General features: G+C 58.2%; 1 protein-coding gene and 1 long non-coding RNA gene across 5 annotated transcripts; one reads left to right on the top strand and one right to left on the bottom strand.

Annotated features, from left to right (window-relative positions):
- Positions 1-331: 331 nt before the first annotated feature.
- On the bottom strand, positions 332-25,491 carry CEP43 (centrosomal protein 43). 4 transcript variants are annotated; one of them, XM_037061675.1, is made up of 13 exons: positions 25,012-25,491; positions 24,495-24,548; positions 21,467-21,521; positions 20,944-21,032; positions 20,176-20,313; positions 17,757-17,837; positions 15,585-15,644; positions 9,856-10,082; positions 8,313-8,425; positions 6,696-6,764; positions 3,639-3,675; positions 2,884-2,980; positions 332-2,093 (listed from the first exon to the last, which is right to left on the bottom strand). In XM_037061675.1, the coding sequence occupies exons 1-13, from the start codon at positions 25,111-25,113 to the stop codon at positions 2,013-2,015; spliced, it is 1,203 nt and encodes a 400-aa protein (XP_036917570.1). In that variant the 5' UTR covers positions 25,114-25,491; the 3' UTR covers positions 332-2,012. The 4 variants fall into 4 exon arrangements, with proteins under 4 accessions (XP_036917570.1, XP_036917652.1, XP_036917711.1 ...); XM_037061757.1 differs by having other exon boundaries at positions 6,738-6,764; XM_037061816.1 differs by lacking the exon at positions 15,585-15,644 and having other exon boundaries at positions 25,012-25,489.
- Positions 7,321-21,053, top strand: LOC118998023 (uncharacterized). Its single transcript, XR_005068795.1, has 3 exons — positions 7,321-7,392; positions 14,145-14,146; positions 21,041-21,053. It is a non-coding gene; the product is annotated as an uncharacterized LOC118998023 (long non-coding RNA).
- Positions 25,492-26,309: the final 818 nt, after the last annotated feature.

Raw genomic sequence — 26,309 nt, 5'->3', positions numbered from 1 at the left:
CACACGCTGCGGGGGGCGCTGTTCTACCCACTGAAGGTGACGACCGTCCAAAGCAGCTCCCATGCTTGTGGGTCCCGTGGACAACAAACCGCCGTGGGAGGTGAGTGCAACACACAGGTGAAAGGGGCCCAGGGACAAGCTGGGAGGGACGCCCTCGGGCTGGAGCTCCTGGGAGAACCAGACCAAAACCAGCCAGAAAGGGGCGGCCAGTGCTCCACGCCGGGCCCACGGCCTGGGGGGCAGGGCAGCAAATGGGGCGGAAGGGCCCAGACGGGAGCACGACCCACACAGACGCCGTTCAGGCTTGGTCATGGTCACACACTGCACAGTGTTAGAGGTGCGAGCTTTTTATTCGCTCTCAGTTATCACCGATAGAACGAGGCCTAGCATTTGAGAAACCCACTGTAGGAGACGGTTTTACCGTGAAGGCACGTCACCACCAACGTGCTAACCTGTGTGTTACCACGGTTGACATCTCAACACACACTTAACAAAACAACCACCCACACTCTGCCCCGTCTGACCGGGCAGCACGGGGAACTCAGGAACTCCCTCCCCACCACCAGGCTGGGCCTCCCTCAGCTGGGACGCCAGTGGGCCGGGGCTGCAAGCGCCCCCTGCACCCTCCCAAGACGCCATCGGAAGGTCGGGTTCTCTGGATAACAGGAAAATGCCCAGTTTCGGATACTACCATTCAAAAGTTGTCCCCAAACTAAAAGCCATCTCCTGCTATGCTTTCACTTCACAGAAATGTAACTCCTGTCAACTAACGTAAAAATAAGTCACACATTTGACATGACCCCAGAGGGCTGGACAGATCTGTGCTTCTTCGACAGCCACAGGGAACAGCGACGATGTCCAAGGAGGTGCAACTGAGGACAAGCAAGGGGCGGGGGGGGGAAGCGGAGCGAGCCGCAGGCCTGCTCCGGCAGCACCATCCCAAGGCTGGCGTCTCAGCCCAGTGTCGCTTCCGTCTCCCAGAGTCAGACTCCAATGCTGCCGAACCTACACCCCACACCCCCCGGGCCAGGGGGAAACAGAACAGCAGCAGCGGATGCACCGTCCAGGCTGCTCACCTGCCGAGGGTGACAAAGTCCTGTCTCCTTTTACCAGGAAAGGTGACTTTTAATAAAACCCGTAATTTAACTGCAATAGAAGTACAAAGCTCACCACACCGTCACAGCTTTACTTGTAATCACGCACACACGTGCATGCCACTGCCCACTGTCCCCTCTCAGTCCAGTGGCACTGCTATCTGCGGTGGCAGCCCAGGGCACTGCGAGACATGGTTCGGTTGTCCAGGGCGACAGGGACACCAGGGACAGCACAGCAAGCCTGCCCACCTGGACACGGTCCTAGGCCACCAACCACAGTCCCCTCGCAGACCCGAAGCAGAAGGGCCGCCCGTCGGTCCCAGATGCTACTGGTGTGTGGCACTTCAAGGCATGGTCACGAGAGCGCCAGCGGACAAGTGCCTAAAGTTCCACGTGACACAGGACAGCCACCGCCACACTGGCAGTGACAACTGCCCCGAACCGCTAGGTTCCTTTCCTCACAGGCAGGACTAAGTAGCACACCCAGGGCACGTTCAGGTCACCTGCAAGGTCCAGTAGACATTCCCGATGGAAGCGGACACACCACGGCCTGCCCCCCACCATGGGGTGGCGGGGTGCCCAGGCCCGCTGTGCCCCCCACAGCAACACACGGAGCGGGCCCACGTAGAGCTGCGAGGACCCCTTGCACTTGGCTCTTAACACCACTGTGTCCGCAGGCTCGCTCCTTGCCGTGAGTTTGTGTAATTAATTGCCACAGAAAAACGTGTTGGTAAACCAAATGAAGACGAGTCAATCTTCCACACGGGCTCAACAGAAGTATCTTGTTTAACACGACGAAAAGGTAATTTTTAAAAATATCTGCAGTCTTTGGAAGAACAAGGCACCGACAGAGAGCAGACGGTCCAAAAACGCTGGTGGTGGGCCTCGCCCACCCTGCAGGGCCCCGCACCAGGCCCCTCAGGCGCATGCCACGTCCTCCAGGTAGTCCGCCACGTCGCTGAGCTGGGACACCGTCAGGTCCTGCGTCAGGTCGTCGGGCTGGCAGTGAAGCAGAGAAAGGCGGCGTCAGCCCGCGAGGACAGAGGCTCACGCGCAGTCAGATCACACTGCGCAGAGCAGCACCGGCCAGCCACCCCCCAGGCTTCGCCCCGCCTCTCCTTCCCCTCCTGACACTCGAGACCCGACCCGCGGGAGGCGGAGCTGCCGATGGCCCATCAGAACTCGTCCACGCACACAGCGTGCGGTAGGTGCACGCCTAGGCTCTGTGGGCCCAGACCCGCTGTTCCCACTACAGAAAGCCGCCTCCCCCCACGGCCGTCATGGGCACAGCTGTCACGGGCAGGCCATGAGCACTGTGGCCCCTCGGGAGAGCAGGCTCCCAGAAAAGGCACGGCAGGCACAGATCTCTCTGCAGCGCCTACCTGGGACCCCGAGGCGCCCCCACATACACACCTAGGAGCACCCCATTCCCTGTGGAGCCCCAAGGCCTGCCTGCCTGCGTCCCCAGCACTCCCAGGCTCATCCACACACCTCCCCCCACAGTGCCCACTCCTGAAGTGGCCTCTCCCTGACCCCCATGGCCACTTGGCCACTTCAGCAATGCCCAGTAGCAACACCCAGACGTCCTGGAAACACCTCCAGTCCCCAGAGGGAGTGACCATGGAAAACAGTTCTACACCCTCACAGAAGACGTCCTTTCCAGATGGGCCGGGTCACTGTCACCAGCACCGGAACTTTCAACCGTTTTCCTAATCGGTGTAAGGTCCTGGAGCTCCCAGGACACCCAGGCGGTGACAGCGCCCAGAGCCCGCCCCAGGGCAGCCCGCACCTTGTCGCTGGCGTTGGCGTCGTCCAGCCCCACAGAGAGGTCCTCCTCGATCTCCTCGCCGAGGCTCAGCTCGCTTCTCTCCGAGCGGTGGCTGGTGCTGGATCAGGGGACACAGGGACTCAGTGTGCGCGTGGACAGAGCGGCCGCCGCTCTCCCACCTGTCACACACAGGACCCTTAAAGGGAACCTGACGGCACAGGGACACCAGCTGCACGCTCGCTGTCCCTGGGCCCGCCGACGAGTGGGGGACGGGCGGCGGACAGTGGCTGACCGGGTGACCCCAGGGCAGCAAGAGGCAAACCCGGGGTCTCCTCTCTAAAAGCTGAGAAACGTCTGCTAGAAGGAGACCAACCCCCCCGTTGGGGCAGGGGGCGCCTCTCAGCCTCGGACTGAAAGTTCCTCGTCACCTCCACAACAAATACCACCTCACGTTAATCGCCAGTCCCCTCTTCATGTACAAAGTTGGCCGAACCAGAGAGTGGTCGGCGGGGGCAGGAGAAAAGGGCCCTCCTCCCACGGTGGCCTCGCCGTTTCTGAGAGACCGCCGAGGCCGTGCCCGAGTGCGGGCTCTCTGCCTCCCTCTCTCCAAGCCTCCCGGACACGCTGGTCCGGTGAGCCCGGTGTGTCCCCGTGGACAGCCCGAGTCTACCCCCCGTCAGTGTGCGTGAGGGGGCGAGCCCACCAGGACGGCACAGGGTGACTCTGTCCAGAAAGGGCTCACCGCTGACACCTCTGCTGCCCACTGTTTTCCTTACCTGTTAAAATCATCAAGGTAGTCATCTTCTCCAGTCCCTAGAAAGTTTAGAAAAAGACACATTACAGTTATAGAAACACGCTTCACAATTCATCTATAATTAAACGTACAGTTTCCTTCCAAAAAGGTGCTACTGGGTAATATTGCATTGTTACAAAGAAATCTCAAACATCAGAAGTAACACTTTTACCATATGTAATATAAAAGCACACGACAAAATAAAATACCTAAAAAATAATAAACTATCTCATCCTATCGTAAAACATAGTTAACGCCGTTTCTTTTCCAAGTACTCAGAAGCTCAAGCTGCAGGCCTCCCCCTCGACGCTGCCACTGATGCTCAGACCGAGTCTCAGGAGTGATGGGGGACAGGGTGAGCAGACTGTCACCAAGCCCCCCCGCCCCCGCTGCTGGACAGGAGCCAAGGTGAGCACCAGCACAGTGGCCAAGACCACCCTCGGGCAGACAACGGTCCGAGTGGGCTGGCACTGGGGCCCCGCTGGCCTGGGAGTGGGGCAAGTGTCCCTGGCTGTCCCCTGGGCTTGAGGCAACGGCCCCCAGCACAGGGCGAGCACTGAGAAAGGGATACCACGAGGGGAGGGCGCTCCCTCCCAGAGGGGTCCCACGCGCTGCACAGTGCACACAGCCCTGACACCTGCCCGCCTTCTGAGGGCAGCAGAGGACACCGGGGTGCAGCCTCACCGCAGCCTCAGGGGCCCTGCGGCATCCGAGCTGTGGATGACTGGCATGGGGGGGACACGCAAGCCATGTACCACCCCGAGAGCACGGTGCGGACTCCGGGGGCGGCCAGGCCCAAGCAGGCATTGGCAGAGACGCCCCGCTGCGCAGGCCCACGAGCCCCTGGGAGACTGGACGCTGTGTTGACACCCAGGGCACTGCTGAGGGGTCGGGCTCCGGGTGGGCCGTCAGACCAGGTGGTCCTCTCCAACAAAGGTCCCCAGATTACTCATTCGTCCAACATGAGACTGCGAGGTCCTCTGCAGTCCGGCGTGGGGGCGGTGGCATCTCTGATCTCACGGAACCCAGGGGCGGAGGGCGGGGGCAGTGGTGAGGAAGGGGCCACGGGGCCTGAGTGGTCTCCGCCTGGCCTCCACCTGCCTGCGCGTCTGCACTGCCCACACACACAGCGCTGCCCGGCTTTGAACATGGGCACCCGTGAGCGCGCTGGCTCCACAGCTCAGTCTTCTGCCTTGACACGGTCTCCCAGAGGCCCTCGGCCACAAAAAGGCACTCAGGGCACCTGCAGATGTGGCAGGACCCCAAAGGGGCGTGACCTCAGGAGCCCCTGGACCTGGGTTCCTCCTCTGAGGGGAGGAGGTGCAGCTAAACCCGCCACCCACGATGGGAGCTGAAATAAACCAGCTTCTCAACGTGGGGCCGGCAACCATCACTAGCCCCCCACCTTACCCTAGGCCGGTCCACTGGCTCCTAACACTGTTTTTGGCCTTGAAAAACAACAAAAACAAAAACGCAGCAACACTGTTGCAATACCAGTAAACAGAACTGAGAAAGCTGCACATTTATACAGAACCCTAGTTTCTAGCTAAGGGACCCAATGTCCAGCTAGTCAACTGTGTCACCTGTGTTAACTACCAAGAAGCAGCCCAGCCCCAAGAGCTGCCAGGTGCCACGCCCAAGCCCCACACTACCGCACCTGCCACGTCATGGCGGCAGGCGCCCTCCCGCACCGAGGAGGAGGGCAGAGGACAGGGCAGTCACAGGGAGGCCATGTGGAAAAGGTCTGACACGCAAAGAGCAGACCACGGCAGGGCAGGGCAGCTGTCAGGTGTGGAGCGGGGGCAGGCGTCCACAGGGTGCTGTCCACAGGGCACATCCTAGGAGCAGGCTCCCTCCTGGGCCGTGGAGGAGGATGCCTCACTGCAAGCGTGGTCACATCTCAGGGGAAGAAAATGAGCAGGGGCAGCACGCCCACCTGGCTGGCCAGCTCCCAACCAGTGACGCAGGGGGACACCAGGCCGGGTCCCGGGGGCCAGAGTCCTGTAGGGGGCACGTGCTCGGCCGCAACAGGCTGCAGACGGGGGAGCAGAGGAAGGCGAGGAGGCGCCATGCTCCACACGATCACAGGTCCAGATGTCCCGAGTCCCGCTCAGCTGGTGAGGAGACAGCTGTTTCCCTGTCATCTCCGACACGCGGTGCCACTTGTGGGGACTGATGGCACCCGCCCCCCCAAACCCGTGTTCCTGTCCTCCTGGACACCTGCACACGCGCTGTCCTCTCAGACTCTTGCCCTGAAAGGTCAGGAGCCCCTCAGCCACACCCTCCTGGACAGCTCGTCCATGAGGTGAGCCCAGAGCCCCGTGATGGGACCAGCACCAGGGGACAAAGACACCCTAATGCTGTGTGTGTGTGTGTGTGTGTGTGTGTGTGTGTCTCTCTCTCTCTCTCTCTCACACACACACACACACACCTCGTCCCCCATACAGGAAGAAAATGGCCACAGAGGAACGGCCACACTGTCTGCTTCCACGTGGTTAGCTGCCCAGTGGGGAGCCACGTGGCCCCTCCACGCCACCCGGCTGCGCAGACAGACGGCTGAGGCCGGGCGCGGTGTGTCCACACCACAGCGCTCCCTTATGAGGGGTGCGGGTGGCAGCAGGACCATCACAGGGGCCCACGTGCAGAGCTGCAGCCCACACCCACGGCACTGCCACAGCCTCGCCCTCCACCCCCGACCTGAGAACAGGGCCATGGGCCCCAGCACCCAGAATGATCCTCGGCCGCAGGTGCCCAGTGGAGGGGCCCGCACCCCACATCCACAGCCGCGTGTGCCACCGCCTCCAGCCCACAGTGGGTCTGCGGCTGACTGCCCGCCCGCCCAGGTTTCTCCGCCACCAGCAGAGCCGGCCGTGGGGCTGTGTCCCAGCAGGCAGAGCACACTGGGCACCCCGACCAGCGAACATGCACCCCACCAGGGCGCGCTAGGGGTGGCTAAAGATTCTATTCTAACACAGAATACAAAACAAACCCAAAAGGATCATCTCCCAGCCACCAACACGACCAGGAGGGACCCAGTTACCTAATCCAAGTGACCCCATTCTGTCCCCGACCAGCTTCAGACCTTTTGAAACTGTGTTTCCTCTTCCACCTGTGACAGAAAGACACTCTCGTTAAGTCCACAGTTGGAACACAACCGTCTGTAAGACACGCCAGTTTCATTAGCTTAACAACTGGACACTAGGAGACGTGACGACACCCAGACCAGCGGCTGCTTCCACCACACTCTGCACGTCTGTCCCTCCCCCCGGCCCCCTAAATGGGGGCCACAGCCAGCCTGCCATGCCCCCCGACGCCCAGCGCTGTCTCCTCCACACCCGCCCCACACCGCTTTCCCTCCTTGGTCCTCCGCGGTCAAGGGCCTCAATCCTCCCAACAGTGCTGACCGAGACCTGACCGGACAGTCCGGGCTCCTCCCTGAAGGTGACAAGGACCACAGGGTGGCGTGGCCACAGCCCACCCCGTGTGCCACACAGATGGATGCGTNCGGCTGCTTCCACCACACACTGCACGTCTGTCCCTCCCCCCGGCCCCCTAAATGGGGGCCACAGCCAGCCTGCCATGCCCCCCGACGCCCAGCGCTGTCTCCTCCACACCCGCCCCACACCGCTCTCCCTCCTTGGTCCTCCGCGGTCAAGGGCCTCAATCCTCCCAACAGTGCTGACCGAGACCTGACGGGACAGTCCGGGCTCCTCCCTGAAGGTGACAAGGACCACAGGGTGGCGTGGCCACAGCCCACCCCGTGTGCCACACAGATGGATGCGTAACTGCACAGCAGTTTCCTGCTGAAGGGCCAGGCCGCTCCCCGGGGACGCTTCTCAAGAGGTGCACGTTTGCGCTCTGAACGCTGCTGACTAACCCTCTGTCCACCGTGCCACGGCACCCGGGTTCACCCCCACAGCCCGCGGCCCTCCGCCCCGGGTCTCCTCGCCCCGTGGGGCAGCCGGACAGGAACGGGGGCGGCAGTGGGGCTGCCCTGGTGCAGCCACGAGCCTGGCCCCTGCTGCACGGACAGGGCTGACGGCGAGGGCAGCCACACGGTCCAGGGCCCCGTGAGGTCACCGTGGCATCACGGGGTCCCTGACACAAGCTCCTAGGGACTGGCTGATTTAAGTCCCACTCATCAGCCCCAGTGCCCGAGAGAGCTGCTGCGAACACGTGGGCGCATCCACGCCACACGACAGACGGCCAGCAGTCAACTAACTTCCTGAGAGCGTTGCGATGGTGAAGACGCAGCAAAACGCGGTCAGGTTCAAAAGAAACAGCCCTGGCTGGTGTGGCTCAGAGGACTGAGCGCCGGCCTAGGAACCAAAGGGTCGCGGGTTCCATTCCCCGTCAGGGCACAGGCCTGGGTTGCGGGCCAGGTCCCCAGTAGGGGGCGTGTGAGAGGCAACCACACACTGATGTTTCTCTCCCCCTCTTCCTCCCTCCCTTCCCCTCTAAAAGTAAACTAATAAATAGGGAATAAAAGCACAGAACACAATATTGCAAGAAATACCTCTGAACACTAAGACAATAAACTGTCTGGGGAGTTACACACACCGTGCTGAGACCACAAACCGCGGCCACACACCACCGAGAGCGCAACAGCCGCACCAGAGCCCACGTCTGCGGTCGGCACAGGCGGGGCGGCACTCACTTTCTGCCTCTGTCGAGGAGGGGGCTCCCGCGGGGGCGCTGCGTCCGCTCTGTGAGGGGGGCTCGTCCGAGAGCGAGGCCGGGCTTCCTCCATGCTCCCCGGGCGCACTTCTCCTAACAAGAGACAAGCGCGAGGCTCAGCAGCGGCCACACCTGCCCCCATGCAGGAGCAGACGGGGCAGACCCCGTGTCCAAGGGCAGGCCGCGGCAGAGAACTCGTAGGACGATGGCCCGACGAGGCCCCGGGGCAGTGGCACACCTGCCCACAGGTCAGTGTGACATCATTGACCTGCTTGTCACAGTCTTCACTGTCTGCGACTCCGTCAGAAGCCCCTTCCGCTGCCGAGAAAGGCAGGCAAGGTACAGCACAGGTGTCCACCGATGCAGGTCACCACGGCTCAGACACGAGCACTGTTAACAGGAGCCACCGATGGCCAAGCAAGTTCTTTAGCCCTCCGGTCCAACCCCACCCTCCCCTTGGCACCTGGTCCCCTCCCGCAGGTTCCTGCCTCCCTGGCCTTTCATCTCCAGCCCTCTCCCACCATCACCCTGCCCCGCTACCCGCAAGCCCACCACATACCACCCTCCCAGCAAACGCAGAGCCCCCGGGCCCGCCCCTGGGCCCGCCCCCGGGCCCGCCAGCGTGCCCAGTACGAACAGCCGGCCACGGCCCCCGACCACAGCTTTCTCCAGCACTCTGAGCACACCCTTCCACCGCCAGTCCCGTTTCTCAGCCCCACCCCCAACCGGTCCCAGGGCAGTCCTGACAGCCCCACGTCCAGGGACCACACACGTCCCAGGCCTGGGACCATGCGCCAGTGCCCCTGGGACCAGCCACTCTGCTCCTCGGACCCCAGCTCCCAGTCCCCCCTTCAGGGGGTCTGGCCATGTCCTAGCCCGTGCCCACCACTCCCCGGGCCCTGTGACCCACCCACCCCGTGCACCCAGAGCTTCCCCCGCAGAGCTCGGGTAGCCCAGACGCCTGCTGGGCTCACCCCTGGTCACCCCCTGCTGGCTGTGGCAGGGCCCCGCCCCGAGCTGTCCTGCTCTCCCAGCACAGCCGCTGGGACGCACCCCAGAGGCCTCCGCCCACTGCGGCAGCTCCTGCCTCTCTCTGCCCTTGCGCCAGCCCACCGGGTATTTTCAGCATACCATGCTTCATTATGTCGAGAAAGGAAAAAACACAACTGAAATGCTAAAAAAGATTTGTGCCATGTATGAAAAAGGTGCTGTGACTGATCGAAAGTGCCAGAAATGGTTTGTGAAGTTTCTTGGTATTGTTGACATTCCGGCCGAATAACCCCTTGCTCTGGGCTGTCCAATGCACTGGTTCAGCAGCACCCCGGCCTCTGCCCACTAGAAGCCAGTAGCAGGAGAGAGCCGACACACTCAAAATGCCCAAATCAATAAAGTTACTGGTGAAAGTGAAAAACGTGTCTTATTTTATGGAAAAAACTAAGTGAACTTTTTGTTCAATCCAAGAAAATATTTAGAAATTGTGTTTTTAAGCCTCTAGTCTGACAGCCCCCAAAACAGCGACTCACCAACCGTAAGTCCTCTCGGGTTTCGGAACGGGGTCATCGAAGAAAGAGTCTCCGTCCACGTCGCCGTCCTGCGGGCCGGGGCTGGCCTGGTCTTCGACACCGAGGCCACTGGTGTTCAAGAAGGACCCGATTTTGGTTTCGTGGGCCCGCAGCTCCAGGCTGCTTTTGCCTTTCGGTTCAGAGGAAGAGGTGCTGACGTCACTCTGGCTGGCTTCGCTGCTGGCCTTCTAGAAAGAGGCAGGGAGAGAGGTGGTCTCCTTGGTGAGAAAACTTTGTAAGATCTTTCCAATAACAAAAAGCCATGAACACACGCAAATCTCTGTGTGTGTGTGTGTGAGCATGTGTGTTTGTGTGGGGGGCCTTGCAACTGAGTGTGTGAGGCCGGGGTGACCCCACACGGAATGGGCTCATCCCAGGCATCAGGGCACCGCCAGTGCAGAGGGACACCGTCGAGGAAGGGGCCCGTGCCACTCCTGCCCGCCTACGTGGGAGGGCCTGGCTGGGCCTGCGCCGTTCACAGAGAACGTTCCCACGCCCTCTTACACACCCACGTGTCGCCACCCCATACACTACCGCAAATTCACTTTCCACTCGAAATAAAATGAGGCGCTGCTAGTCAAGAAGGAAGCTTAGTTCACACAGGTGTGGGCCAAAGTGCCACGAGAGCCATCGAAGTGGAGGATGGCGCCTCCCCTTCCTGTTTCCCAGGTGACACCCACTGCCAGCAAAGCGCTGGCCGTCACACAGACACAGAGCAGCGCCCTGGCCACCCTCAAATGTCCGAGCACGTGCGGAGCCTTGACCCTATACCCACGCCAGCGGGCCATGCCTGCCTCCACATCTCCCCTCCCGCCCCAGGAACCTGTGCGGCACCCCCAGGAGCTTGGCCCGCACCGCCAACACCCCCTGCTCTGCCCCTGGCGTCCGCCCCAGATGGGCCTGCAGCAGCGGCCACAAGCAGAACAGCAGAAGCACAGCGCCCGGACAGCAGCGCGGAAAGGAGCTGGCGTTTCTAAAAGGCCTTCCAACGTGTCACATGTGCTACGTCCCTTTAACCCCTGACCCTCTGGCAGGGGGTCCTGACCCACACGCAACAACATGCCACGAGGCTGTCCTGCCCGTGAACTCACACGACCAGCACAGCATGTGCCCACACGACGGGCCACCTCACCCAGTGCCTGGCACCCCCGCGGTGGGAAGAAAGAGAGCTGGCTCGGGAAGGATCATTTCCCGGGAAGCCCGGGATGGCGCTGAACACGGGGCAGGTTTTCCAAATGGTGACTGGCTGATTTCCAAACTGCAGTTCTGTCTGTCGTGGGGTAAAACTGCCCCATGGGCTCTGGAGCGGCTCCAAAGCTCCATGTCCACACCACGCGGGGCATGTCGTCAGGTTGTAACTGAAGCTTATTGTTACCAAAAAGAGCATCCCCAACTGGGTAACCAGTACCTTCAGTGAGCATCACTCCACGCAACGTTTACTGTGGGGAAAAAGCCCACAGAAAGGAGGGTGACCGACAGCCTGCAGACTCACACCAACGCTGTCCACACTCGGGGATGGGCGTCTCCCACCGGGCGCCCACCCCCTGAGCAATAAGCCTACTCTCGATGGGCCACTGGGACCCGCTCTCAACCCGCTCTCCAGCTAAGGGCCCGTCGTGACCACACTGCACACAAACACCATCCCTGGGTCCTGTCCCCAGCGCGGGGCAAACCAGAGCTGAGACTCGGGGAATCCTCGACTAAGGCTTGGAGCTGGTTAAAACCAAGACGTGAGCCCACCGGCAGGAAGAACCCAAGGCAGGGCCTCTGAACCCTCTCCCTGGCCAACCTCGGGACCTCCACTGCTGTCTGGGACACAGGGCTCCCCAGAAAAGAGGGGCTGAGCCCCCGCTCCAGGACTTCAGAGCAGGCCCTTATTCACAGCAAGGTCAGCCTCGAGTAGGACGGGACCCTAACCCCGCACGCCTGTGTCCTCACAAGGGAGGACAGACGCACAGGAGAGCACCAGGGGAGTGTGACACTGGGGACAAGCCCAGGACGGCCGGGCCACCAGCAGAGGGACCCACCCTGTGGAGCCCTGGCCTCAGACTGCTGGCCTCCATGACCATGCAGACAGTGTGCTTCTGTGGGTCAGGCCACGGAGGTCGTGCTGCTTTGTGACAGTGGCCTGAGGAGCTAACAGACACAGTGGCAGTAACTATTTTTAGTAAAGGCATTCACCATGAAGCTCTGTCTCTTCCTAGAGAGACCCACCACACGCATGGCAGCGGGCACTCAGCCCCTGTGAGCCTTCCGGTGAGTTAGAGTCACGTGGGAAGAAAGCCTGTGTCTCTAACTTCCTGCCTCCAGCATCTCCCCTGCCTCTAGGTCTGCATCCCAGAGAAACAGGCTTCACAGTGAGATTAACCACTAACAACCCAGCAGCCAGGAACTTGAATTATCACTAGAACCGTCCATCGTCTTACGAACCTAGGAAAAAATCAGTTTTTCCAAACTTGAGGCTTTTATCTGAACTGCTGCTCATAAAGAGAAACATCAAAGCCAAAGAAAGGCCTCCAAGTTTTCAGAAACCTCCTGCAAACTGTCTTCCTGCCCAGGTCCCCACCCCCAAAGCCACTCAAGGTGTTTCTGACCCCAAACTCACCAATAAACGTAGAAAAGTAGTTTTATTACACCTCTAACACACAAACACACCTAAAGGTCTACCTCATTCCCCTGACAACTGAATGCTATAGAACTCCAGAAGCACAAAAATCCCAACCCCTTTCTCGACACTCAGCTCTCCCAGAGAGACTCCTCCTCGCTCCCGAAGCATCTGAAACTCCCCCAGGCGCAGAGGAGACCCCCCTCTCCGGCTGTGAAACCAGACGGGAAGATGGCTCCGCACCTGCCCAGGCAGCTTGGGCTCCAGTGGACAAGGAGCTGTGAAGCCTCAGGTCTGCAGCAGGACCGCACAGCTGGCCGGGAAGGGCGGTGAGTGCTGATGGCGGGCGTGCTGCTCCCATGCGTGCTCATGGTGTGGGGTGTGTGTGTGTTCAGTGTGCACGCATGCACGTTCACACAGTCAGGGTGTGTGTGCACATGTCTGCATGGGAAATGACAACGCTGCGTTTGTCTGGAACACCCCGAGGTGTCTGTGAGAGATGCAGAAACACCCCCCCACACACACAGGCTTGGACCCTGCACCACCCCAACTCAACAAAAAGCCGGGCTTATCCGAGAATCTTGAAAATGAGGAGGAAGGTTTGAAGAAATGGCCCTTTTTTAAGAACTTGAAGGAAAAACACCTCAATCGACACTAGTTTTAAAACATCTGCCGGAAGGCTGATTACGAAAGGCTGACCTTGTGCAGTATATTTAACATGATGATGTAAAACATCCTGTTCCAAACACTGAAAACAAAAACGTCACACCTCACTCTCTCTTTCCAGCTGAGGGCACGAAGCCCAAGCCAGGGGAGCCCCCAAAGTGAAGTCCGCTCTAAGTTTAGGTCCTCTCCTCCGACGCGGTGGCAGGTCGGTCTGCAGGGACACAGGGACGCTCCGGGAGGGCAAGCCAGCGTCCACAGAAAGCCGCTGACTCGGGGAGGAGACGCACGCTCACCCGCTGCGCACCCACCTGGTCGCCCACTCCTCCGTCCTCCTCCTGCTGACCCACCACAAGAACAAAACCCAGAAACGCAGCTTTATTTCACCCAAGTTCCATGAGTTCAGAAGCCTCAGCTTCTGCTTGCGCTTTGACAGGTTCACAACCCCACGTACAACCGGGTTCACACACACAGGACTGATTTTCAAGTCACTTGCAGCAGGACTGCTGCCCCTCTGAACACAGCCCAAGGCCTCCAACCACGTCTGCATCACAACACAGCAGCAACAAGGCCCCCTCAGGCCCTGCTCTGGGCCCACCCCTCCTGCTGCCCCCCTGAAGGGCCCTGCAGGGCACACCAGCTCACGGACAGACACCAGGGCTGCCTGGGCTGCAGAGGGCTCTGCCCAGCTGGGAGCTCCGCCCAGATGCATGCAGACGGCGCCACCTAGAGCCCTGCCTGCTGTCTGCAGCCTCCGTGACCACCGCAGCTGGGGGAGGGGTAAGATGTCAAGGGTGGGGAGTATGAGGGACCCTGGGAAGCAGATGCAGGCATGAGGCAAAGCAGACAGGCAGAGGGACGTGGGACTAGGGCCCCTCTGTGAGGCTAACAGACTTCTCGTAAAGCGGCTCTAGGGGAAGGTCTGGGAGCAGAGGGAAAAGGGCCTCGGAGGGACACAGCCCGGGCAGGGGCTCAGGAACAGGAGTCATGGGCCCCTGTCCGCCACCTGCCCACCCGCCCTGAAGGTCGTCTGCTGCCACACTGCTCCATGACACAAAGGGACACTGTCCTCCCTGTGCTAGGTTTCTGTGTAGCCACTTCCTCAAATGTTCAACTCTGTAAAGCCTAGGACACCAGCAAGACCATAAAAACTTAATACTATGAAATGTGCTCTTAATTTTCTGAAAAAGTCCAAGAAACTGATGAAAAGCACCCATTAACGATGCGCCGTTTTGTATTTTTAATTCTCTTCCTCTCACCTCTCTGGGTGGACTGTGAACCGCTGACCTGAGGGCCCAAGGGACGTCCTGCCCAGACCCTCAGGGCAGCGACTTTCTCCACGCAGACGCTCAGACCTACCTGTGCAGGAGGGCTGCGAGGCCCCTTCTCCCACGGGGAGCCACAGAAACAACGTCCACAAACGCAGTGGCAGGAAGCCGCCACGGAAACCAGCAGGACTGCAGCCAGCCAACAGCACACACAGTCGCAGAACCCGTTCACTCTGGGGGCCCTCAGCACTCTGCACAGCCTGGGTCCGGGAGCACTGAGGGACCCCCCAGAGTTAAAGGGTGAATGAGTCTGTCTGCCTCTAAGCTGTGAGACCAGCTGGTTAGTAGCGCTTCTAACACCTCTAATGTTCAAATTCTAATAGGAGTCAGTCTCCTGGCTGTGACCTTTGGGGAGGAAACAAAAGCAGCCACGGCACTGGTCACAGCCACGTGCACGCTCCTCCCCACGTGTCCCCACCGGGCCACAGGAGCCAGGCCACGAGGGCCAGCCAACGGGCAACGGCTTCACAGCTGCTGAACCCAAAAATGCCCGGAACGAAACGACTCAGCCTTTAACTTCCCAACCAGGACGTACCACAGAGCAGCACGTCGTTCTACTGATCTTAGATTAGAATCATCGTGTCAAGGACGTGAATGTAGCCATCCATTTGAAAAATAAGTATTTTCAACTTTTCCGTGGCCAGAAGCCAAGGAACCCCCAAATTAAAACTGACTGCAGTATAAAAATACAATGGTATGAGCCCTGGCTGATGTAGCTCAGTGGATTGAGCACGGGCCTGCGAACCACACGATCGCAGTTCGATTCCCAGTCAGGGCACATGCCTGGGTTGCAGGCCAGTTTCTGGCAGGGGCCAGTTCTCTGCAGGGGATGCACGAGAAGCAACCATACATTGATGTTTCTTCTCTCCTTCCCTTCCCCTCTAAAGATAAATAAATAAAATATTTAAAAAAATACAATGGTATGATTTCTGCCAGGGTAAAAACGGAGGGCTGGGTTATTCTTTGTTCCATGCTGTCACTTGGCCACGCTCTGACAGCAGATGAGAGGGAGTGGCCCTTCGAAGGAAAAGTGGCCCTCGCCGGCAGGACTCGCCCAGGGGCACGCGAGGCTGCCCCACCCCCACGCACGTTACCTTGGCACCAGGCTGCTGCCCGCCTGTCTTCTTCTGACCTTGGCCTTTGTACCTGGGTATCTGAGCGTGGGAATAAAGTGACATTTTACCACAACGCAGAGATCTTTAGTAATAGACTAAGTCACAACTAAATGGACAAGGATTCCTATTAGAAAGTGTCTTAAAAATGGGGACACTCATCATGTTCCCTCTGAAACCCACCTTCTTTGGCCTGAACTCTCTTCCTCAACAGGTTCCTGATGCAAGGCCCTGCCCAGCAGCTGGGCCGGGGGCCACTCTGAAGGAGCCAGCCCTGCACATCCACGGGCTCCCTGTGGAGCTCGGGCCCGGCCAGAGCCCCCAAGGGGGTCAGTGAATCCCGGGACAAGAGGGAAGCCATCGTGAAAAGGGGGAGGAAAGGCCTGGAATCCCAAACACACATCGTCAGGGCCGCAGCAGGCCTCAGCTGGGGCCAGCGGAGCTGGGCTCTGGTGTTACCACGGGCCACTGCCACACAGGCCGGGAGGCCTGAGCAGTGTGGGCCCCCGCAGGCCTGGTGACAGCTCCCTGAAGGGCCTCGGTCACCTCCAGCCCTCTCCCTGGACCGCTCGGATCAGCGGGTTCCGACCTCTCCCACCTCCCGGCACTCGGACTGGGGCCAGAAGCCTGCGGCCTGCTAAAGGCTATGTTTCCTGCTGATCTGAGAAAGAAGCAGGTGTGACTTTGGCTCATTCACAACTGGAGGGTCTGTCAAGTTGGCGGTGGTCATCGTTTTATCTGACAACCTCTGGGAGAAGAGGCCAGTGCCCGGCTCAAGAGTCAGGCACCGCGTGTTTTAAAAGTCCGTGTGGCTCACCGGCCGAAAACCACTGGGTAGAGCAGCATTTCCTAACCGACTTAAAACCTCAGATTCTTGTCACAATCTTAAGTCTAAAAAAATTTATGTAAAGAAGCAAGAACATGTAAGACAGCCATCGATATCTCACCTCACAGACACACCAGCTGGGAAAGACTGGTATTGCTACCCTAACAACTGCTAAAAAGGAAACTTCCAGAGGGCTCGGTGCGCTGGGTGCAAGTCGGCACTTTGGGAGGGGGTGAGTGTCAGCCCCTGGAGAGAAGCCTTGCACAGAGGCTCTCCTCCCTGCAGGTCACCCCAGGGACTCTGGGCCTGGACTCTGGGACTGGCCCCAGACTGGCTCTGCTCTCCGCTGTCCCCAGACAGCAGGGTGAAGAGCCTCCCAGGACCCACCTCCCAGGGCAGGCCCACCCCCCCCCCCGCCCCCGAGCAGGCCTGCAGGCCCAGAGAAGGAAGCCGGCGGACAGCACAAGGCCCCCGCTCTGGAAGAGAGCACCGCGTCCTAGGCCTCTGCCTCTGAACTGAGACAGTGAAGGGGACCCACAAGGCCAGGCCGCAGTAGGAGCTGCCCTCGGGGCTCCAACCACAGCCTTGCAGGGGCCGCTTTGAGTGCCTGCACCCACTAGCCTGGCTATGCCAGGACCCCCCCACCCCCCCGTGCTGTCACCAGCCTCACTCTCAGCACAGCTGAGGGGTGGGGGTCAGAAGGCAGTCACCATGCGCTCCGCTGCTCGCTGCTCGCACAGGCTGCAGTGAGACAGCAGGTCCCTCAGCACGCCTGCTGTCCCACCACCGCTGGCAGAAGCGCAAGGGTCTCAGACTTCCAGTTCGCGTGCCCCACTCAAGTTGTCTCCCGTTATCCCAACCCCGGGAATCAGCAGGCCTCAACTCAACAATGCACGGATCACAAAAGAACGTAACCCCAGCATGCAGACTTTCTATGAACCCCCAAAAGGGCTCGTTACTGTAAAAACCCGTCCTGACCGACAACGCCAGCCCTGGCTGCCCAGCTGCAGCGCCCACCGAAGCGCCCGTGTTCTGCAACCCGATGTCCCCGGTTGGGGTCCATTCGTGGAACATGAGCGAAGGGGAAGGGGACAGAGTGTGTGCGGCACCCGGGTCCCTCCACTGCTCTACGACCCTGCCCTTCCCCAGCACGCCCTCCCTGCGACACAGAGTGCGAGGAACTGCCAACGAAGCGGCTCCTTTTAACACACCCGCCATCAAAAGGAAAAGCACCGTCAAGAAACTCAGCCGCGCCCACAGGGCAAAACAACAAAACGAGCGGCAAGCAAGGCCAGAGGGGAGGACCGCGCCGCCCGGCCCCGACTCACCTTGCTGGGGCCCGCGTGCGCACTCACATTTCCGTCCGGTGGCGCCGGGGGAGGGTGCACAGCAGCCACATCTAGTGCACCCTGAAATGTTCAGTTTAAAATTAACACACTCAAAAACAAAACATGGCTAGAATTACGCCTCAGTAGAACCTGGGCATTTAATACCACTACGTGTGCTGGCACACTGATCTCTCCCAGATTACTCTCCACGCCCTTGTCAGACTCCCCGGCTGCAACTGAGGAAAGCAGAGCGCAGTTAGCACAGTTAGCACTCAACTCCCTGGCTTGGCATCTCCCTCGGCCGGCTGAGCCTGGGGAGCCCCCACCGCGCCCACCTCCCGCCAGTCCTGCCCACTCCCCTGTCCCACCACCCCCGCCCCACTGGTCCCCAGTGGACCCCACTCTCCACAGTGGACCCCACTCTCTCAGGACACCAGGCCGGTCCCGTCCCACACAGAACCTTTGGGCAAACTGAAAGGCCCCTCGGGGCGCCGGCAGGCAAATCCCTGGGCTGGAACCAAGGAGTCGGAGGGGCAGAGCCCACACGGAGAAACCTGGGAGAAAGCACAGAAGCAGGGACTTCTGTCTCGTGTCCTGCTCCCTTTGCTAGCAGTGAAGACAATGAAGTTGTCCTTTTCACACAGGACCGCAGGGCCTGGTGGGCTAGGCTGGGGGGACCCAGGGCGCCATCCGGACAGTAAAGGCAACAACACCGCACACCGTGGCAAGGGTCTCCCAGTGCCCAGCTCTGCTCCCGTACTGCCCCCCTGCACCGGGGAGGAGCCTGAGGCGCGGGGGCACGGGACTGAAGTCGGCTCCACGCAGGGCCAAGCTGGGTGTGAACCCGAACGGTCTGGCTCCAGAGTCCAGGCTGGTCCTGGACGCTAAGGAAGGGAGAGCGAACCGGGGAGAAAACACGGGCAACCACCACGCAGGTGCACCCAGCAGCCCCTGGGAACAACGTGAGGGGGTACAGAGAGGGATGGAGGTCAGGGCCGCAGGAGCCAGGGGTGTCACCCCCACCACAGGCTGCTGGCTCAGGAGGGTCCTCTGGACGGGGCGTCTTTTGTTCACTAGCAGCCAACACGCACCACGGACGGTGAGTGCACACCAAGACCCTGTGAGACAGCTGCGCGCGAATGAAGTGACAAGGCACAGGCTGCAGTGACAACCTGCGCTCTGGTGAGCCCCGGCGCGCTCTGCTTCCCTGGGCCAGCCACAACCACCGTCCCCAGCTCCCTCCCCAAGCCACCGAGTTACTCTCAGGCGCAGGTGGAGGCAAACAAAATTTCAACATGGAACACTGGCCCCTTCCTCAAAATCACTCAAAGGTTTACAACTAGTCACTTACTGTGTGATGATTCCTCTACAGTCATAAACCATCCTTTAAATGTCCATTTCCTTGAGAGCATCTTATCTCGAGTAGCTCTCACTCTTTTGGTGCCGCAATTTTCCTACATTTTACATTTAAGTAGAACGATCTATTTACTAAGCACTGAGTCAAGCTTTACTGATTTTCAAATATTCTCCTAGGAAACACACTCCGAGATGCTCTGGGTGGAGCCAACAGCGGGCAGCGGTAACCCCCCAACACTCTCTGCACTACGGGGGCCCAGAGGCGTGCACCGGGCCTGCTGTCCAGGGCGGTGCAGGCCCACCTCTGTCTGAGAGCAGCAGCTCACCGTGAACCCAGCGTGCGTGAGCAGAAACCAGACCGCTGCTCTCGTTACCCGCACTCCCAAACAGGAAGGGTAAGAGAACGGTGACGACCAATCAGAAATGCAGAAATCTGAAAATGGTTAGAAATTCAGCAAGATCAATAGCTCAAACAGTTTCAGGTCCAGCTTTAAAAAGCCCTTCCGTTTAAAAATTAGCCTGGCTTGTGTAGCTCAGTGGATTGAGCGCGGGCCTGCGAACCACACGATCGTGGTTCGATTCCCCGTCAGGGCACATGCCTGGGTTGCAGGCCAGTTCCCAGCAGGGGACTCATGAGAGGCAACCATACATTGATATTTCTCTCCTTCCTTTCCTCTCTAAAGATAAATAAATAAAAAATCTTTAAAAAAATTATCGAGCCTATACAGTGGCCCCTGAACGTTTGAAAGAAATAGCACTACGGTGACAGCTGACCCCGAGCTGAGGCCCTCGGCACTTCACCGGCAGGGCCCAGGAGGTGCTCTGGGACGCCTTCCCCGGAGGAGCAGGGGTGGGGAGCGGGTCGAGCCACAGAACAGGGGCGGCGGCAGCCTGGGCGCATGCACATCTCCAGTTTTCACTAAAATGTGCATTTCTACAGTCCAAGTGCGTTTCATTGGTCTTTATGTGAACCTCGACTCACTCACTACGCGCACACAGACCACCAGGGCTGCACCAGGCGGCCAGTAATGAAAACGGAGACAGAGCGCAGGCCTGCACTCACCTGCCCGCCAGCTGGCCCTTCCCCCTTCTGTTGACAGCGTCTGATCACCTCCAACAGCAAGGGCCCCCCCACAGCGCCTTCTGCCTCAGTAATGCCCAAGTCCCGGGCTAAATCCTTCCGACCATCCAGACCTTGAAACTAGGGAAGAAGGAAGATGGAAAAGTGAGCTTTAAGTGGCAAACATCCAACAAGATTATTTTCAGAGTTTAAAGAAAAATACCTTCAGAAATTAGAGACATCTCTACACTTAGGGACTGTCTTGCTAACGAGGGAAATGTCCATTTTTTAGAGTCCTGTATAGCAGGAGCCGCCGTGCACCCTGCCTGAGGCCTCCCACGACTGCCCTCCCTGGATGGGATGGGGGGGTCTCTTGCTCTCCCGGGGAGCACAGAGTTGCTCAGGTGTGGCACGAAGACACACAGCACAAGGCCACGACACAGGTAAACATCTGTTTGGGATTTTGCGCATGGGAAATGCAAGATTCAATTTTTTATTACATTTTCCTCTTACCAGTCTCTACATTCAAAATCTACATTAAGAGGAGAGTCTAACATCACGACAAATTAACTGTGTGACAACACTCCCTTCAAATTAAATGAACCAGGGACCCCAGTGCCAGCAGACAGCGCAGGTGATGTTGGAGAAGAACAGGCAGCTACAAAACCACCTCTGTGCAAGACACTAGAAGTTGTCAGATGCTACCTTTCAGCTTATCACGAACTCATTTTATCAAAGGCTTCAAAGGTGATGAAAAATCACCATTCTTACTGTGCTAGATTCAGGCTGGAAAACGGCCAAGGTAAAGTCAAGGTTAAAGAACTGAAGGAACTCCGCCACCAGACTGGCCACCAGCCGGCCTGCAAAGAGAGGAAAGGAGGCGGTGAGCGAGTCTTCCGGGGGCTGCAGCCTTGGCGCCAGCGCCGGGACACAGGACGCCTGCGTTAGCGGGAGACGCGTTGCGCGTCCGGTCCCCACTGTCCAATGACAAAGCCTTCCAACAGCCCAGTGAAGCGGTGAGAGTCCCAGTCCCTCCACCTTTTCATCGGGCCCCAACTCTGGAAGTAATGTCAGTCAGCGTGACACTTCACCAGTGCGTCAGTGTCCTGCGCCACACAGCAAACAGGGGTGACCCAGGGTCCCAGGACCGACGACACGACACAGCTGAGCAGCTGCCTGATCAAACAGGGTCGCAGACTCAAAACACAATCGGACATCCCCGACATCGCCCACATGGAATCCAGATTTGACATTTAGAGACAGATGCATAAACAAGAACAAGTGAACATCTTACCGTCTTTTGTGTTTAAAAACTTTTTCAGGCTTTCATTGACTAAAGGAGTTTTGTTCTGTTGAAAAAATGAAATAATATTGTGTAAGTATATGTTTATCATAACACTCCAAAATGTGGATCAAAGTGTAATTTTTTGGCAAAGATGTACAATATTGTCACCCATAAAATTATGGTTAACCCCATTCTGTACCTATTATTATAAGAACTGGTTTGCACCACTTCATGTCTCAGTTAACAAAACCATATATGGTTTGTATATTTAAATGTTTTATAAATTGCTTATTAAAATGCTTTAAAAGCCAGATCTTTAAATATGCACATGAAACAACATTGAATTTACTTATAAAGACAACTGGCTACTACTTCAGCGACGCGCTCGCTACGAACAGGACCTGAGTGCACGCACCACCCCAACCGTCAGTCGTGGTGAGATGACTTCCCGTGGTCACAGGACGAGTGTCTCTTGTTATGAGACACCCATCTGAACGAGCAGAGCGCACCTGCAGCACGCCAAGGCTTCGTCACGCAGGCACACGGCCGGGCAGTGGCAGCCTCGCACGGCTGACGTGAAACGGTGCGGCCACTCTGGGGAGCAGGCTTCAGTGTTTTAAAAAGCTAAAGATGCCCCCACCACATAATCTATCCCTCTAGGAGATTCCTCAAGAGCAGAGAGAGCACAGAGCCACAGACACCTGCGTGGGTGCTCACAGCAACCTTATTTGTTGGAGTTGAAAGCTGGAAACAAGCCCAGCGTCCACCGACAGGCGAACGACGTAACTGCACAACTCACATGGCAGGCGCTACACAGGAACCAAACGGAACCGCCCACAATCACAGATCACCTCAGGAGTGAATCTTAAATCGACTATGCCAAATGAATGAATGCAGCCGACGCCCCCCCCAAAAAAAGTATGGACAATCTCGCCTGTCTAGCTGTTAAAGACACTTGGGTTGCATGGGGTGGGAGCAATACAAAGGGGTGTGGAGGAGTTTAAGGCAACTTCCGAGGGCCATGGGTACATTCACTCTCTTGACTGTTTCACGGATGCATAAATATGTTAAAATGCGTCACATTACACATTCTTAGTATACTGAGTTCATTGTAGGTCAATTATACCTCAACAGTTATTTTTTTAACATGAAAACGACAAGGAGGGTAAAGATCACGAAGATCCTTGGCAAGCTGCTCTAGGCAATTTTAAGACGTGGGGTCAAATGAAATAGTCAGAGAAAGTGGAGGGCAGGGCCGAGCGTGCACGACAAACAGCCCACCCAGGGGGGGCACGGGGAAGGACGTTCAGGCAGCTGGCAGGGGACAGCAGCGACGGAGAGCAAGGATGGGAAAGCCACCTGGCAAAAAGTCACGAAGCAGAGGCCATGGGGCAGTAAGAAGCTCCTCAGACAAATCAGGGACAGAGCGGACAGACAGAACCAGACGGGACACAGGGCAAGAAGGGCGGGCCTCTCTGGTGGTGTTGCCAGGCTGAGTGACGGTCCTCGTGAGGGACATCAGCGGTGCTGGCCAGGTGACTACAGGCCCGGTGCTCGGGAGGGCTACACGGATCAGGGTGCAGGCTGACATGGCTGGTGCGGGCATGGTCACTCAGGGAGAAGGACAATGATGGGATGCTGCCCCAGAACTCGGTGAGGGGAACAGGAGAGAGATCACGCCGCGGGTCTTGTGACCCAGGAGTGGTCAAAAGAAAACAGAGCAGGAAAAATCCCAAAAGTCAAAGGAGGTTTGCAGGAAGGAAGGAGGAACCAAGAATGTCAAGTGCCACAAAGAGTAACTTCGCTGGGTGAGCACTAAGACACACTCAGTCAGGGTCCTCGCTGACCACGGCAGAAGACATCACTGCCGTGCAGCAGCCAGGAACTTGAAGTTGTTAATGGATTAAAGGGTACCTGGGACCTAAGAAATAGTATTAGACACACACTCCTTCAAAGCCCGACTGTGAGGGAAAGGCAGAGTGGCGCTGGGAGCAGAGTGCAAGCCCAGGGACCCGCTTCCAGGGGCCAGAGACAAGCCCCCGGCAAGGGCGAGAAAGAGACACAGCAACTGGCAGGAACTGAGAGCACAGGACAGCTGACCCAAGGAGGCCGCCACTCTGGGCTGGGGGAGGGCAGCACAGACAGGACCCGAGCGTCTGCACTTCCTGCAGAGCTGAGACCCTGGGTCAGGAGTGAGGTGGAAGCACCTGCGGGGTGGCACCCACCACCCAGGGCCCTCAGCAGTCCACAGGCCTGGTGACATCTCCAGTGAGCGTGGAGCACAAACAAGGCAGGAGTCACTCTTCAGAGCCCTGTGGCCTCTCGGACTTGTTTCCAGACCAAGGAAGGGCAAGGCTCTGAAGCACGGACCAAGGGGTCCAGGCCAGAGGCAGCTGAGAGGAGACTGACGCTGAACAAACACAGAGGAGCCAAGTTGAAGGGTTCCATGGAGGCCTGTGGGTCTAAAGAAGTGAGAGCAGAGGAGACTGGTTTGTCACAGAGGGGGCTGAAGACCAGGATAATGGGGTGGTTCTCGTGGACAAGTTTCAGGATCTTCATTCAAGATGGTGGCGGGACTTGGTGTAGAGAGGAAAAACTAAATACAGAGAAATGGCCTTCTGACAATAAGAAAGACTGAGTGGCTTGGAAACAAGGGGGGTGGTCTGACAGTTTGGGAGAAGGTATGTGCTACACTCCCCCCGTGCACATTGGCATGTTACTTAAAGTCCCAAGGGACCCTGTGGAAAACTGGGACAACGAAACCACTTCTTCAAATAAGTCCTAAGATCTGTGTTTCATACCTCCCTACAATCAGGATCTATGATAATCATACTTAGTACTGGCCTCGGACCACTCCAAAATCCTGAAATACCCACAAAAAGAGATTTTGACTCTCTTCCTGTAATAAAGGAATGTAATCCTTAACAGTTCAAAATTATCCCTGTCTACACACTACAGTTAAGCAGCACCTTAAAATGGTTTTTAAGAAATTAGACACAAGTGAATAGAGTCACAATTAAACTTGTAGATTTCATACCTCTATTTTTTCTTGCTCCTCTAGCGCTAAAAACACAGCTGCTCGGAGTTCAGCCTTTAAAATATAAAAGGGTAATGGAACAAAAACTGCTTCGATTCAATTCTCAGGACAAGAAAGGGACACACGCAAGTTCCGCGGGCGCCATCCACACCAGCAAAGCCCCAAGCGCAAGCCAGCATGACAGTGACGCCGGCGGACAGGTGCGGAGGTCAGACCGCAGCCGGGACTCGTCGGCGTCCCCAGCCCGAGCAGTCCCACACCGCGGTAGCGCCCGCCGGTCCCACAGCATTTAAAAGCCGGTTCCTCGAACGAGCTGCCGCCCCACCCCCACGGCCGCCCCCGGCAGCGGGGAACCCGGGACCTGGAATGACCCTGACACCCAACCCCGCCCGCGGTCCCGCCCCCGCTCAGGCAGCCAGCCCAACGCGCCCCCGGCCCTTTGTGGCGCCTGCCGTCCACCCAGGCCCAGCGGCCCGGTCGCCGTCCCCTCTGTCAGGCTGCCGGCCACCCGCCCCACCTTGATGCGGTTCAGGACCCCGCTGTTCTCCAGCGTCTGCACCAGCAGGTCCCGTAGCTCCGTGTCCTCCTCCGCCACCACCGGGGCCGCCGTCGCCGCCATCTTGCTTCTCCAAGACAACCGCCCAAGCCGCGCCAACGGCCAACACCGCCCGCGCCGCAGATCCCGCAGGGCGGGCAGACCTAGACCACGCCCCCAGGCCTGGCGCGCAGCCGCCTTCACACCAGGGCGGGGCCCAGCGTCGCGGGTGGACGTGGGGATGGGGGCGGGGCTTCTGAGGCGAGCGGGGAAACTTTATTCCTTGCGAACCGCCCCACAGTGGAAGAGCACAGCGCCGCTGCGGAGCAGCCCAGTAGTGATGCGGCGTGCCTGGGAGACCCGCACGGCCCTCCCTGGGAGACCCGCAGCCTCCCGCTGCGGTAACCGAGCTCCTTGCTCCGCTCCCAGCCGGCTTCCGTGACTCAGCTCCTGAAAAACGCTGTATTCAGTGTAAACTGTGCGCCAGGCCCCCGCCCCGCCAGAAGGTCCCTGATTGGTCAGAGAGAGCCGCTCTGATTGGCCAGAGCTGGCACCTTCGGAGGGACAACATCATTCCTATTGGTTGGACTCGTTCGGGAAACCCAAGACCCCGGAGGGCAGAACCGTGGAGCGGGGGCGGGTCAGCGCTGGCGCTTCCGAGTGTGCGGTTGGTGAATGGCTGCAAGGCTCTGCTGTTTGTTTTTTTTAAGCCACTAGGAGCCCTTCTAAGTACGTTTGTCTTCTCCTCTTTTTATCTTTTACGAGTTCACTGTAGCCCGAGTTGGGTTTCTAGCTGACATTCTCCACTAATTTAATAAGTGCTTTTCAGCTTTAAGGTTTCTAGTGAAGTATATTTAAAGCGTGTCTATAATGTAGAAGAGCAGAGAATAGATTCTTTATAATTATTTGAACGTATGATAAAAATGTTTAGGTGTTAACTTGCAAATGTGTTCACAGGTTTTCAAAACCAATTTAGAAGTGTGAGACCTTGAAGTCCACTGCCTGTGTCACAGATGCCACCCGTGGTTGGGCTGGTTTCTGAAAGTGGGTCAGTGGTAGGTGTCGGGGCACTTAAAACCGGAAGATCCAGCAGGGTGCCCCACCCGTGGGCTGCATGCGCCCATGAATGCGGTCCCACACAAAACTAAATTTACTTAATACAATATAAGATTTTCTTGTGGTTACGTGTCTCAATGTATTTAATGTGAGGCCCAAGAAAACTCTCAATTCCCGTGTGGCGCAGTGACGCCCAAAGGTTGGACACCCCCGATAAAGCTTTG

Source organism: Sturnira hondurensis, unplaced genomic scaffold, assembly GCF_014824575.4.
Source record: "Sturnira hondurensis isolate 20B ecotype Veracruz unplaced genomic scaffold, ASM1482457v3 Scaffold0000167, whole genome shotgun sequence".
Classification (NCBI taxonomy): Eukaryota; Metazoa; Chordata; class Mammalia; order Chiroptera; family Phyllostomidae; genus Sturnira; species Sturnira hondurensis.
This window is presented reverse-complemented; position numbering and strand designations above follow the sequence as displayed.

Excerpts from the sequence above, each read along its gene's own strand:
- CEP43 (XM_037061675.1), bottom strand. The coding sequence starts at position 25,113 with ATGGCGGCGACGGCGGCCCCGGTGGTGGCGGAGGAGGACACGGAGCTA. Across the intron at positions 20,314-20,943 it reads TCCAGCCTGAATCTAGCACA|TTTCAAGGTCTGGATGGTCG; the intron begins GTAAGAATGGTG and ends CTTCTTCCCTAG. Across the intron at positions 17,838-20,175 it reads AAGGGCCAGCTGGCGGGCAG|GGTGCACTAGATGTGGCTGC; the intron begins GTGAGTGCAGGC and ends TGAACATTTCAG.